This window comes from Pelophylax lessonae (genome assembly GCF_965119305.1).
Source record: "Pelophylax lessonae genome assembly, chromosome: 2".
NCBI classification, from domain to species: domain Eukaryota; kingdom Metazoa; phylum Chordata; class Amphibia; order Anura; family Ranidae; genus Pelophylax; species Pelophylax lessonae.
Genome location: NC_138769.1, coordinates 258,429,427 through 258,444,292, shown reverse-complemented (window position 1 = coordinate 258,444,292; position 14,866 = coordinate 258,429,427). Strand labels below are relative to the sequence as shown.

At 44.0% G+C, this 14,866-nt stretch overlaps 1 protein-coding gene across 1 annotated transcript in view; it reads left to right on the top strand.

The window, feature by feature from the left end:
* The window catches only part of LOC309546075 (C4b-binding protein alpha chain-like), a 290,333-nt gene that overhangs the window by 152,459 nt on the left and 123,008 nt on the right, over window positions 1-14,866 (top strand). Inside the window, exon 11 of the mRNA XM_082245585.1 lies at window positions 12,550-12,729. Coding sequence (XP_082101711.1) covers window positions 12,550-12,729 — 180 coding nt within the window. The remainder of the gene's footprint in view (window positions 1-12,549; window positions 12,730-14,866) is intronic.

The following is a 14,866-nucleotide window of genomic DNA, read 5'->3' as shown; positions in this document are numbered from 1 at the left end:
TGTCATGGGAAGCAGTAACTTGGTACCTGTTAAACCCTGTTCTTTCAGGAACCTTGTGTAAATACTGAACTCTGCACTCTAGCTGTGGAATCTGCACCCCAGCCCCAACCATCCTTTCATATGGTGTGCTTTTGGCTAGTGGCCTAGAATTTAACAACATGACTGCCTGTGTGAGGACCCGATCCCACCCCCTTAGTGTACGTGTGGGTGTAAGTTTGCGTATCTGGTCCTTCAATATCCCATTGTATCTTTCAATCAAACCAGCTGCCTGTGGATGGTATGGGATGTGGCACAACCAGTACACTCCAGAATCTTTGGCCCATTGCTGTACTGTTGATCCGGTGAAGTGTGAGCCATTATCACTTTGGACTTGTGTGGGACAGCCATACGCAACAACAATTTTCTGTAGCAGTTGAAGTGTTGCGGCCTGATCTGCCCGTTTGCAAGGATGAAGAACAAACAAAAGTCCTGAATTGGTGTCCACTGCAGTGCAACAATACCTCAGTCCATTGTTTCCCCGGGGCAGGGGACCGATGAAGTCAATCTGCCAAATCTCTGCAGGCCTCTCTCCCCTCTTAATCGACCCGGTGGAGTACTTTTGCAATGGCCATTGTCGCACTTCTCCACACACTGTACAGTTGCCTATTACAGTCCTTATCATGTCCATTGATATGGGCAATCCTCTTTGCTGTGCCCATTCATATGTGGCTTTCTGTCCAGATTGTTTGTGGGCCCAGTTGGCCAAGTTCATCAAGACAGGATCAATTGGCACAACTGCATTCACCTTGGCAATTTCGTCTGCCACTCTGTTATAGTTCTCAAAGTCTGGGACCAGGGGCACATGTGCATCAACATGCCCCACTTTTATGGTGCGGGAGTGAGCTTCCTTCCAAATGAAGTCCCAGACTTCCTTGCCTCCCCACACCACCTTTCCATGAATCAACCATTCATTGGACTTCCACGTGGGCATCCAAGTTGTCAGTCCTTTAAAGACCGCCCAGCTGTCAGTGTAGATGGTGACATGGGAAGAAAAATCCTCCTGAAGAGTCATCACTACAGCTTTCAACTCTGCATACTAACTGGACCCTCCAATTCCGGTCTCCTGCAGGACTGTGTCTGTACTCGGGTTGTAGGCTGCTGCTGTCCATTTACGACCTGGCGAGGTGACTATGGCTGAACCATCAGTGAACCATGCTGACTCCTTCATCTTATCTGACAGAGACTCAAAGGGTGGAGCCTCGTTAATGGGGGATGACTGCAGCACAGGAATTTCTTCTTCTGTATGGGTGCTGGTAAAAGTGACAAGCCCAGCCAACTGTTTTGAAATGTCTCTTACATCCCCAGCTGCAATACCAACTCTTTCTTGAAGGTACCATTTCCATTTCATTAGTGTTTGCTTCTGGGCTACAGCTGCCCTAGTGGTCAGTCCATTATCGCTCACCCATCCTGCTATTGGCAATGCAGTATGGATGGTGACTGTGTCCTTTCCTGTAATGGTCTCTACGTGTTGAAGTGCTGTGTAGGCCCCAAACAGGTACTTCTCTAGGGGCGTGTATCTCTTCTGTGCCCCTGTAAGTTGTTTGGACCAAAATCCAATGGGTATTGCTCTCAGTCCCTTCTTTTCATTTGGCTGCCACAGACTCCAAGATATTGTACCATCCTGCTCAACTACATCCAGCTGAAATGGTACTCCTTGTCTCACAGGTCCCAATCCTTGATGCTGCAAAATGGCTTCTTTAGCAGCCAGGAATGCGGTCCGCTGCTCTGAACCCCATGTGAACTCAGTCTTTTTTCTTGTGACATTGTATATAGGCCTCAGAATCAGTCCAATATGTGGGATGAATGATCTCCAGAATCCCACAACTCCAATGAACTTCTGCGCCTCCTTTTTGGTAGTAGGTGGCAACAATGCCTGGATAGTTTGCACAACTGTCTCTGGAATTTTCCTCTGTGGCCCAGTCCACACCATTCCCAGGAATTTCACCTCTGTGGCAGGTCCTTGGACTTTGTCTCTGTTGATAGCCCACCCTCTGTTCTCCATGTGCTGTATCAGCAGGTGCAGTGCTTCAGTTACATCTTCTTTGTTCCAGAGATCATGATGTCATCAATGTAGTGAAACACAGCGACTTTCAGATTTAGGGTGCTTAAATCTCGGGCAATCAGTCCATGACAAATCGTTGGAGAATGAAGGTATCCTTGAGGAAGGACAGTGAAAGTGTACTGGCGGCCATTCCACACAAAGGAAAACTGGTTCTGACACTCTGGGTCTATTGGAATCGAAAAGAAAGCATTAGCCAGGTCTATCACAGCATGATATTCTCCTGCCTCTTTAGCAATTTTCTAAATGATTGAGATCATATCAGGTACAGCTGACTTTAATGGAGGTGCCACTTTGTTTAGACCTCTGTAATCCACAGTCATTCTATATGTCCCATCAGGTTTCTTTACTGGGAACACAGGAGATGAGAATGGGCTTACAGCAGGTCTAAGGATCCCTACTCTTAACAGTTCATGAATAGTCTCCCCAATTTCTTTGTGGCCTCCAGGAAGTCTGTATTGCTTGAGACAGACTGGCTTCTCTGGTGGAGGAATAAAGACAGGGGTCCATTTTGCATGACCTCTGACCACAGCCTTCACCGCCCTGACCAGATACGTTTTATCAGGATACCCGAATGTGAATGTACCTTGTTCAGTCTGAATAGACTGACCTTGAAGTACTTCCATCCCAAGAATATTTTCAGGTAACTCTGATACCAAAACATTTGTCCAAAATCCTGGTCCCTTGCCAATAGCCAATTTCACCCGTGTCCTAACTGCTGGTGTGGTTTGCCCTCCCAAACCTTCTACATAAATCACTTCTCCTTTGTGATGGGAAGGATCTCCTTGCAACTTCAGCTCCAGTATCCACTAAAGCCATGACATGTGTAGGAGGAGACGACTTCCCCCACCATACAGTGACAGGTGCATATGGGCGTCGGTCTCCTGCTGTCACTGTTCTTATTGCTATTACAGGAGACCCACCTTCCCTTCATAAAGGATAAGGAACCTCCCAATCCCCTTTTCTAATTCTCTCTAACTCCTCCCCAGGATAAAGGGATTTGGGTTTGGGTTCATGTTCAGTTTTGGGAATGGGTTTGGGACTAACAGGAGGGGTCTGTTCTGTTGTCTCTAAATCTAGGCTGATGTTATCTTCACTAGGAGTAGTGTTTCTAACCCTGACAGTTTTCCCCACTAAATGTTTCCACCGCTTCAAAATTTCTGCAGTAGAGATGCCATCTATCTCACTTTTAGGTACTCCTGACTTTAATAGGTCTACCCACATTTGTTTCCTAGAGATTACTAGCCTGGTTTTCTCTTCACCTCCTGTCTTCTCTCCCACATTCCCTTTCTTCTCTTTAAAAGTCCTTTTCAGCCTGTTCTCTGGCTGTCTGATCTTATCTACTGCCCTGACAGGTTTTGTTTTAGTCTTCTCTAGCTCCCCCAACTGGCTTAAAAGGGTTGTTGCTTCATGAATTTTGCTGTTTAAACCCAGGCCTCCCAGCAAAGACAATAAAGGAGCCCTGAGATTAAATGGTGCAGACTTCATTAGCTTAGAGCGCAGAGCAGACGTGAAGGGTTCCATATCTGGACCCATCCATTCTGGAAATGTATTTATTCCGGTTATACAACCCATCTCACGTAACCTGGAAATACCTTCTCCTAATGTTCTCCACAAGTAGGTATTTTCCAGGTCACTAGGATTAGTGTATACTCGGACTATACCATCTCTCACGAGGTCTAAGAGTGAAAAATTCACACTAAACTCTCGGGCTTTTCGCATGGCCTGACGCAATTGTGGATCATGGGTTAACACTCCCAAAGCCACTGCTTCCTTGCCTGACAAAACAACACTGTCCGCCCCTTCATTCCACAAACGTAAGAGCCAACTCAATAGGGGTTCCCCGGACCTTTGTTTGTATTGTTTTGCCAGCTCATGGAGTTCAGTTTGTGTAAACTCCCTGACTTCTTCAAATTCAACATCTCCCCATCTGCCATATCCTCTCTATCATGTTGCCTTTTCCTATGCTTAGTAATGAGAGGTCTGGCACACTTTTTCTTTCCCATTGGATGATCATCATCAGAAACATCAAACACTATCTCCTCATCCTCACTATCATTGGAGGAGACATCCTCACAATCCCAGTTTTGGGATGTGACAATGGCACGTACCCTGGCTTTACTAACAGGTTTGTTTCAGTTGAATTCATAGCGCAATCCCGGCGGACGAGCCCCCCAAATGTTTTGACTGCGTTTCTAGCAAGGGTTACTTTGCGGTACGACCAAGGAAACTTAGACCTTTGTGGTGTATAAATGTGCTTTTACTATGCAAAAACAATCTGTACATACAAAACTATTACAATATTTAGGAGCATAATACAAGACTAACAGATACAGATAAAGATAAAGCAAATATACTTAACTAAAAGAAGATTGCAGCCATGGAGTCCCGTTTTGCTTTCAAGCACATGGCACAGAGAAAAGTCATCGCTTCATGGATGTTTCGTTTGAGACTGAAGACTTTCTTGCAGCTTTGGCCAGAAGTATTTAGAATATACCATCCCCCCAAACCAACACCCTTTGTCCTGAGGACAAAAGGGCTGTTTATCCATTGTACAGTGACTTTGAAGGGGGGGGGGGGGGGGTTAGGCTTGGCCAAACTGCCTTCCAAATCTTCAAGAAAGGTATGACCTTATTAGTGAGCCACTGTTAAATATGCAATTTCCACAACAGGAAATCTCTTTTCCTCTAGATGTAAAGAGTGCCCCCTTGTCCTCTGTGATGAGCTTTAAAGTAAATAACTCAACTATATTCACTATATGGACCCCTTAAGAATGTGTACATGGTAATCATATCTCCCTTAATCTCCTCTTCTCAAGAGAGCTGAGCTCCTCTATGCCTCTTATCAGTTTGGTTGTTCTTCTCTGCACTTTCTCCATTTCCCTGATATCCTTTTTGAGAATTGGTGCCCAAAACTGAACTGCATATTCCTGATGAGGTCTTACTAATTTGTACAGGGGCAAAATTATATCTCTCTCTTTGGAGTCCATAAAAGTAAAACGGACAAAAGTCCTCCCTGCGCTTATGTGAATGTCTACTACAAAAAACTGCGGCTGCTGTTCATCACTAAGTAGCTGGAAACCAAATAAAAACAATAACACAGCGCAAACCAGTGAAATAAATGTGCGCGATACTAAGCACATATCTCCTTAATCCACACCAGAATGTGTGTGAAAGCTATACGTCACAATCTTAGGTGATAAAGAATTATATGCGCACAATCTTAAAAAATTTGAAAAAATCAAGAGCTCAACAAGTGAAACAGTCAGTGAAATCACCTATCACAGTTAGCGCCCGTTCACATACGAGCGACGCTACTTCCCGGGGCGACCTCCGAGATCGCGGTGCGAGCAGCGTGCCGCGACCTCGGAGCGGCCGCCACGGACTTCATAACATTGAAGTCTATGGCGGTCGCCTCCTGGTCGCCCCAAAGAAGCTCCGGACCCTTTTTCTAAGTCGGAGCGACTTGTGTCGCTCCTATTAGAACGGGTCCGCAGCTTCCCTATGGGAGGCGACCTGCGGCGACCTGTGAGGCAACCAGGTCGCCTCACAGGTCGCCTTAGTGTGAACGGGGGGCTTAGTCCATATTCTCATAAGGGCTAAAAAAATATATATAATAAATTCCCAAAAGAAAAAAAAGGAAAAAAAAAAAAAGTCCAAAAATCAATAAGCATGTATCCAGTGAAAGTCCATGAATGGTACTCCTAAAAAAGGAAATCCGTGCCAATCTGTGACTTTCATGAAATGTGGCTGTGTTCCACAACCCAATACCCCATACCGCTCTGCCAAACACGGTTATGACTTCTAAAGCCTCCAAGGTGCCTCTATCCCTGTATTTGGAATATGAAACACGATTACAAATCTGCCATATTGTAAGTGGAATTCTTTATATTATTCGAATAAAATCAGAACGTATTACACTATTGGAGTCTTTCTATTTTCCATATTCTGAATGATGGTCATTGGGAGAACATAGGAAGCATCATCCCCATTATTACCAGCCCAGGCTCGCAAGACCCCTATGCAGTATTTCTAAGGGGTCCACATTGGTAAGTGAATTCCCATGGGGGTGTGGAACACAGCCACATTGCATGAAAGTCACAGATTGGCACGGATTTCCTTATTTAGCACCACCATTCACGGGCTTTCACTGGATATATGCTTATTGATTTTTGGACGTTTTTTACTTTTGGGAATTAATTATATATTTTTTAGCCCTTACGAGAATATGGACTATTTGTGATAGGTAATTTCACAGGCTGTTTCACTTATTGAGCTCTTGATTTTTTTCACATTTTTAAAGATTGTGCACATATAAATTCTTTTCACCTAAGATTGTGAGTGTGACGTATAGCTGTCACACACATTCTGGTGTGAATTAAGGATATACAGTATCTTACAAAAGTGAGTACACCCCTCACATTTTTGTAAATATTTTATTATATCTTTTCATGTGAAACCACTGAAGAAATGACACTTTGCTACAATGTACAGCTTGTATAACAGTGTATATTTGCTGTCCCCTCAAAATAGCTCAACACACAGCCATTAATGTCTAAACCGCTGGCAACAAAAGTGAGTACACCCCTAAGTGAAGATGTCCAAATTGGGCCCAAAAGGTCAATATTTTGTGTGGCCATCATTATTTTCCAGCACTGCCTTAACCCTCTTGGGAATGGAGTTCACCAGAGCTTTACAGGTTGCCACTGAAGTCCACTTCCACTCCTCCATGACGACATCACAGAGCTGGTGGATGTTAGAGACCTTGCTCTCCTCCACCTTCCATTTGAGGATGCCCCACAGATGCTCAATGGGGTTTAGATCTGGAGACATGCTTGGCCAGTCCAACATCCTTACCCTCAGCTTCTTTAGCAATGTAGTGGTCCTCTTGGATGTGTGTTTGGGGTCGTTATCATGTTGGAATACTGCCCTGCGGCCCGGTCTCCGAAGGGAGGGGATCACGCTCTGCTACAGTATGTCATAGTACATGTTGGCATTCATCGTTCCCTCAATGAACTGTAGCTCCCCAGTGCCGGCAGCACTCATGCAGCCCCAGACCATGACACTTTCACCACCATGCATGACTTTAGCCAACACACTTGTCTTTGTACTCCTCACCTGGTTGCCGCCACACACGCTTGACACCACCTGAACCAAATAGGTTTAGCTTGGTCTCATCAGACCACAGGACATGGTTCCAGTAATCCATGTTCTTAGTCTGCTTGAAGAGGTTTCCTTCTGGGACGAGAGCCATGCAGACCAATTTGATACAATGTGCGGCGTATGGTCTGAGCACTGACAGGCGGACCCCCTACCCCTTCAACCTCTGCTGGCAGCAGTCATACGTCTATTTCCCAAAGACAACCTCTGGATATGACGCTGAAGCACGTGCACTCAACTTCTTTGGCTGACCATGGCAAGGCCTGTTCTGAGTGGAACATGTCCTGTTAAACGGCTGTAGGGTCTTGGTCACCCTGCTGCAGCTCAGTTTCAGGGTCTTGGCAATCTTTTTATAGCCTAGGCCATCTTTATGTAGAGCAACAATTCTTTTTTTTCCAGATCCTCAGAGTTCTTTGCCAGGAGGTGCCATGTTGAACTTCTAGTGACCAGTATGAAAGAGTGAGAGCGATAACACAAAATTTAACACACCTGCTCCCCATTCACACCTGAGACCTTGTAACACTAACAAGTCATATGACACCGGAGAGAGGAAATGGCCACAATTTGGACATTTTCACTTAGAGGTGTGCTCACTTTTGTGGCCAGCGGTTTAGACATTAATGCCTGTGTGTTGAGTTATTTTGAGGCGACAGCAAGTTTACACTGTTATACAAGTTGTACACTCACTACTTTACATTGTAGCAATGTGTAATTTCTTAAGTGTTGTCACATGAAAAGATATAATAAAATATTTACAAAAATGTGAGGGGTGTACTAACTTTTGTGAGATACTGTATGTGTTTAGTATCACACACATTTATTTCACTGGTTTGCGCTGTGTTATTGGTTTTATTTGGTTTCCAGCTACTTAGTGATGAACAGCAGCCACAGTTTTTTGTAGTAGACAGCAGTTCCATTACTTCAGTTAATGTCTGGGTAGTTAAAATCCCCCATTATTATCACTGTCCCAGCCCTTGCAGCCCTTTCTATCTGTGCAAGGAGCTGATTCTCCACCTCCTCACTAATACTGGGAGGTCTGTAACAAAGAAAAATCTTTGTATTATGTACACCCATATACATTTCCATCCATACTGCTTCAGGCTCATCACACTCTCTATCAACTAGGTCCTCTTTCACACTCACTTTGAGATCACTTCTCATGGAGACAGACACCACCACCTCTCCGTTTTACCCCGTCTTTCCAAAAGAGAGCATAGCCAGAATTCAGAATTAGTAAAAGCCCCCCCTCAAAACATATATTTTCTGAAAGCACATGACCAGTAGTATGAAATGAAGGCACTACTGATTTTTAGGGCCCTATGATTTTTTGCGAAAATGTTTATCAAAACAATATTTTTGTTAAAAGTACACTAAAATTATTACAAGCAGATACAAACACAACACATTTTCCAAAATTATTGCTAAACTTCTAATAAAGATAAAAGTTTAACCTGTATTGAGTTACTTAAATAACAAAAATTTGTCAATTTTAAATTGTAACTTTTTGCAAAATTGTGAAATGTACTCAAAACTGCAAATAACCATATTTCTCAAAAAATATGGAGATTTTTCATTTACAGCTTTAGCGTTTACCTGCACAGGGATTTTGTGCATCCCTTTGCAGCCAGTTCCATTTATGTCAATTGGGATTCAGCAGCTGCAAGGACAGATCTGACACTCATGCAGGTGTAGGTGCATGGCCCCAAACACAGCCAGTGTGAGTTCAGGGACATACACCCACATAGATGTCAAGCTGGGAGCAGTGATTGTGTCCATGAAACCTCTGCTTCCCAATTGACATGAATGGGACTGCCTGCACAGGAATGCACAGAACACCTGTGCATGCCTATGCTATGCAGCCACTGTGTCCCTAATGACATTGATGGGACTGCCTGCATGGGGATGCACAGATCACCTATGCATCCCTGTGCATCTAAACAGGGTGGTATGTGGTATGTCCCGCATGAACAAGGCCCTAGGCTTTGTTTAGACTTCTCTTTGCTTCTCTTTGCATCCGTTGAACGCTACACATTTGAGTTAGTGGGGAAGCGCTGCGAATGCCCCACAACCGTGTGCAATACACTTGGTTGCGGCGCATTTGTCTGCAAAAATGGGGTTAAACAAGGCGATGAGGAAGCAGCGCATTGCTTCCTCACGTCTGTCAGTAGCCTCCAGAGCATAAACCTAATGTGGATTGGGCTTCAGAGGCAAGGGAGATTTAGATGCATGTCTAAATCTGCTCTTAGGCCCCTTCCACATGGGTAGGACTCTGCCAAGTGGAGTCCACTTGCTCAGTGGGGAATTTGTCTGCTGAGCAACCGGATGGCTAGTTTGTGTCTGAGCATACACAGCCCACTGTCCACTATGGGCGGTCGAGTGTAATGGACTGCCTGTCCATTTACACCTGACCGCCATTCGATCTAACGTATACCCATCCATCTCTTTTTAGTGGATCAGATTGGGCATAAGAGGATTGTACACAATGGACATAGGAGACTAATCGAGGGTCCGATTGGGTCCGTCTAAAAACTAACCGGCAGTCCACCCGTGTTAAAGGGGCATGTTTTTATTTTTACAAGCACAATTTTTTACGTTTTTTTTTCGGGGGGGGGGGGGGGAGTGATTTGGAGAGTTTTTATAGAGATTTATATTCATTCACTAACTGAAGAATATTAAATATGTTTACTATACTTCAATGATGGATGAGTAGAAATGATCAGTACTAATCACTGTGTTCATTCAGGAAAGAAAGGGGGATAGTAAACACAGGTTTACCAGCCCCCCACTTACCATCCTGACAGTATTCGATCTCCCAGGCAGCAGCTGCAGTCGGCGGGAGAGGATGGAGGGAAAGCTGACCAGCAGAGCTCCAGGGGGGGCTGCTGGGGATCAGTGAGGCAGGGGGGCATTGAAGAGGGGGGGGGGGATCCCAGCAGGGGGATTATTTGAGAATTTTTAAAAATGTTTTGCACTGTGGCTGGATGCAATTGCCGATGGGAGAGGCAGCAGGGGGGAGCCAACAATTGCATCAAGCCACAGGGGAGTGGTGCTGGGGATGGGAAAGAGGGGAGTGGCTGGTGCTGAAGGTGAGAAAGGTTCTGGAGGGGATCATTGGCAGAGAAAGGATACAGTAAGGGGGGTGGGGCATTTTAGCAACCAGTGTAGCAGAGGATGTGGAGCCACAGACTGCAGTAGGTGACAGACAGGAAGATGTGGCGGGTGGAGGGTCACATTTCAGGTGAATAACTCTGAAGAGTGGATTGATGTCCGCTAAGAAGCTTTTTTTGTTCAGCAGAGTCTGCTGAACAGTTCTGCTTTAGGCCCCTTTCACATCAGAGGACCAATCGGGTCCAGCTGTCCTTTTCTTTAGGCGGACCCAATTGGACCGTCTATTGTTCTCTATTGAGCTGCGGATGTCAGTAGATATGCGTCAGCAGACATGTGTCCACAGACATGTGTCCGCTAACCTCCCTGGCATCTTATACGATCCGACAAAAACAGACAGATGGGGATACGTTCACCATCCGTCCGGTGGATCAGGTCGGATGACAGTCGGATAGAAATGGACAGGCAGTCTGTTTCCATCCGACCGCCACAGTGGGCTGTATCCGTGTCCGCTCTGCATAGCGGAGTGAACACGGACCTGTCATCTGCCTGCCCAGTGGTTATCAGCGTAGAGATCCCCAGCTGAGCAGGCAGATCCACTTGATGGATTCAGCTCTGTCTGAAAGGGGCATCCTCTAAGTACCTTATTCCTATGGCGCTGTTGTGTGGTCACATAATCTTTTCCTTTTCTTTGGCACCTGTAGGGAAAGATCTTTGGGAGTGACTTCTTTTTCTCTGCTTATGTATGGTCTCTACAGAGTGAGTCTGTGTCTGTACAGCCCTGATTGATGATGTGCCAGTCACATGACAAAAAAACTGTTTTATAACAGCAAATCAAGTTAGATTATAAATATCAAAACACTGTTTTACAGCTTGTAACGGATCAACTGGCAGCCCGACTGGGTACCTGGATCTTCCTGAGGGCTCCAAGCACTCCACCAGACTCCATAACCCCCGCAGACCCCACAAACCGCCACAGCTTGGTTGGGGTCTCAACGTCTCCTACCCACCCTGGACCTACGACAAGGCCCCCGGGTTCCAGTGGGTGAACCTCCCTTTCCCCAGAGAGTGAAGCGGGAACAGGAACAAGCTCTTACAAGAGCTTAGTGATTATTCAAGGGAGTATGAAGAGCATAGCAATCCCTTGTAGCAGATTCCCCCCAATAAGAGACAGGACTCTAGATTGTGGGTGAAGTAGAACTGAAGGTTTAATGGTACAGCTGCTTTTTCCCCCCACAAGGTTACCGCCCAGGTGGACCTTGTGGGGAACAGGACAGGAAATTCACAATGCAATAAAAACAGAGTTTTACACTCAGTCACTCCCATACAGTGTACACAATCCCTCCCCTCTGCCTGATTACATTATCATACGCAGATGAAATTGTATACAGAAATATAATTAACATATCTAAAGAACAACCAACACTAACCGTATACTATTTCCACTCAGCAACTAACAGATGACAACTATTCAATCAACCTGAGCCAATTAAGTAGGAGACAGCCGTCCTCGAGCTCCTGGAATACAATACGCATTATCTCAATACACATCAAAGCATTGCTTTGAATATTTAGGAGTCACAGACTTCATGGCAATGGGCTATAGGTCTCACAGTGTAAAGTAGGATAAAATCTTCATATTTCTTGAGAGATATGGTTGATAAATATTACTCTCCCATTTGAAGTTATCCAAACCATATTCTCAGTGTCCATTAGGTATCTGTCACATAATGTCTGTCTTTCACTCCCAGTGATGGTGAGTACCGTCACACAGCTCCCTATACATTTATATTGAACACCAGTTCTGTATTTTATGTGTATTAATATGGCATAGGCAGAGTCAGAGATGACTGACACAAGCTTCTGTTTTGTTCAGATGGCAAAAAAGTAATTGTTTTTGTGAGTTTCTTAGTGAATGCAATCAATCAGCATACTATAGCCCGTCCCCAAAGTGTTTAGCAATAGAAGGACATGAGGGGGGGTGTCATGTGTGGCTCTATACTCATGTGGGCTGTACAAATAAGAAAAAGGAGGAAATTAAAAGCTTGGAAGGGAACTGAAATTGAGCATGCTCCATAATGGACATTGGGGGTTTAAAAAAAAAAATTAGAAGGACAGAAGGCTGGAGACCTGCTTTAATATTAATACATGCTAATGTTTTTGTTTTTTTTTGTTTTTTATCAACAGTGGTTAATTGTATGAATCCATATGTACCCAATTCAAGAAGGTTATCTGGAACTTCAGGCCCATATAATTTGAATTCTGTTGTGAGATTTGCGTGCCTACCAGACTATAGATTGAATGGATCTGACACTATTAAATGTAATCAGAATAGTGAGTGGGAACCTGATCTTCCAAAATGCCTTGGTAAGTCATTTGATAATAATAATTTTGCACAAATAAATTGGATTTGTGTCTTTGAGTTATATGGAAAGTTGCTTGGTCTCTCCCCAATAAGTGTTTACCATAACACACATTTGACTTTATTATTAGTATTTGAAATAAAAAAAAAAAAACAGTTTTTACTGCCAGTTCAACACAATACTTAGTTAAATAAATATTGACCAATATTTAGTAAAGCATGTCAAAAGGTGATATAATGAACTACGACCCTCCAGCTGTTGCAAAACTTACATATTCCATGATGCATTGTAAAACTCTGACATTCACAGACATGACTAGGCATGGTGGGAATTGTTATTCCTGAATGTCTGCAGGGCCATAGTTTGGAGACCCCTGCCTTTGTGAATCTTTTGCAAAGTTTCCAGTCACTTACAGCACTTCTGATGGCAGGCTGACAGAGCTAAGCCACTGCTTCACAATTAGCAGTAGACACAATGCTAAGTATACCGCAAAATCGATTTCAGGTTGACATTAAATTATTCACTGCTGTAGTTTTTATTGTACATCATCCCTTAGTAATCAGGGTGTTGATCAGCCAAAACTGAGATTGGGAGTAATTCCACTCTAGAACAAGTTATCATTTATTTTTTAGGTCTATAACTGTTTAAAGTGGTTCTAAAGCCTAAAATTTTTTTATGTTAATGCATTCTCTGCATTACGATAATCCACATCTAGTTCTTTCTGAGCCTACAGAACTGGCCCTTAGGAATATTTTTAACCACATAATGACCGCCCACCGCAGATATACTGCGGCAGGCAGCCGTTGCTGAGCAAAGTGACGTAGGGGTACGTCACTCGCTCAGCGGCCTGTAGGGGGTGAGCGCGCGCCGATGTCCGCCGGTCACTCACAATCTCCCGCAGGAGAGAGAGAAAGGCAGATGGCTGATGTAAACACAGCCGTCTCTCATTCTCCCTGATGTAAGTGCAGAGACTATACGATCCTGCTATGTAGGATTGTATGTCTCTGTGGTTATATCACAAGCCACGCCCCCCCACAGTTAGAATCACGCCCATAGGGACACACTTAACCCCTTGATCACTAAAGTTAACCCCTTCCCTGCCAGTGTCATTTTGACAGTAACAGTGCATATCTATAGCTGGGAGTACTAGTTATTTATACACTGGTACTCCCAAAAGTGTCAAAAATGTCAGTCAGGGGTCCGATCTGTCCGCCGCAATGTCGCAGTCCCGCAAAAAAAATTGCAGATCGCCCCCATTACTAGTAAAAAAAAACAATAAAAATGACATAAATCTTAGTTAGTAAACGCAATAACTTTTGCGTAAAGCAATCAAAATATGCTTATTGCGATTTTTTTTTACCAAACATATGTAGCAGAAAACAAATTGGCCTAAAATGTTAAAAAAATTAGATTTTTAAATTTTTTTATTGAGAATTTCATATAAAAAAATTTCAGCTAATTTATGCCTTTCTTCCCTTGAAACTCCTGCCAAGGCTTCTGTGCAGGATAGAGGTGGAAGGGATTCCAGTCATTCTGGTGGCTCTGGACTGGCCTCGCCGGTCTTTGTACGGAGACCTAGTAAGGTTGGTCGCCGATGCTCCTTGAAGATTTCCTCTCATGGTAGATCTGCTGTCTCAAGGTCCATTCTTTCGTTCTGCTTTACAGTCGCTGGCTTTGAAAAGCATGACTGTTGAAAGCCAGGTTTTGAGAGATAGAGGCCTTTCTGACTCTGATTCCTACGCTATTGAAGGCTAGACCATTTGTGAAGGGTATGTCTGGACCACCAAGTTTTGGCTATATCGGAGCAACATACTATAAGAGTGTAAAGTTCATGCGTTTTTGTTTGTGGATGGATTTACAGCTGCAGAATTATTACACTCAGTAGCCTTGTAGAGAATCTGTTGAATAACATATCCAACTCTCAGGACTTCATCACCGTGTACAGCCTGTTATATACTATATATATATATCAATAGATGTTAAATGGAGGGATAGAGTATATGAGGATATAGATGAGAGACAGGCTATTGTATGGTGAGCACTAGAAGTAGTATTAGGAGAGTTGCAGGTGATGGTAAAGCAGATAGGTTCTGATGTCAAGTATAGTGCAGATGGTAAGAGGACACAGATGGAGTATACTT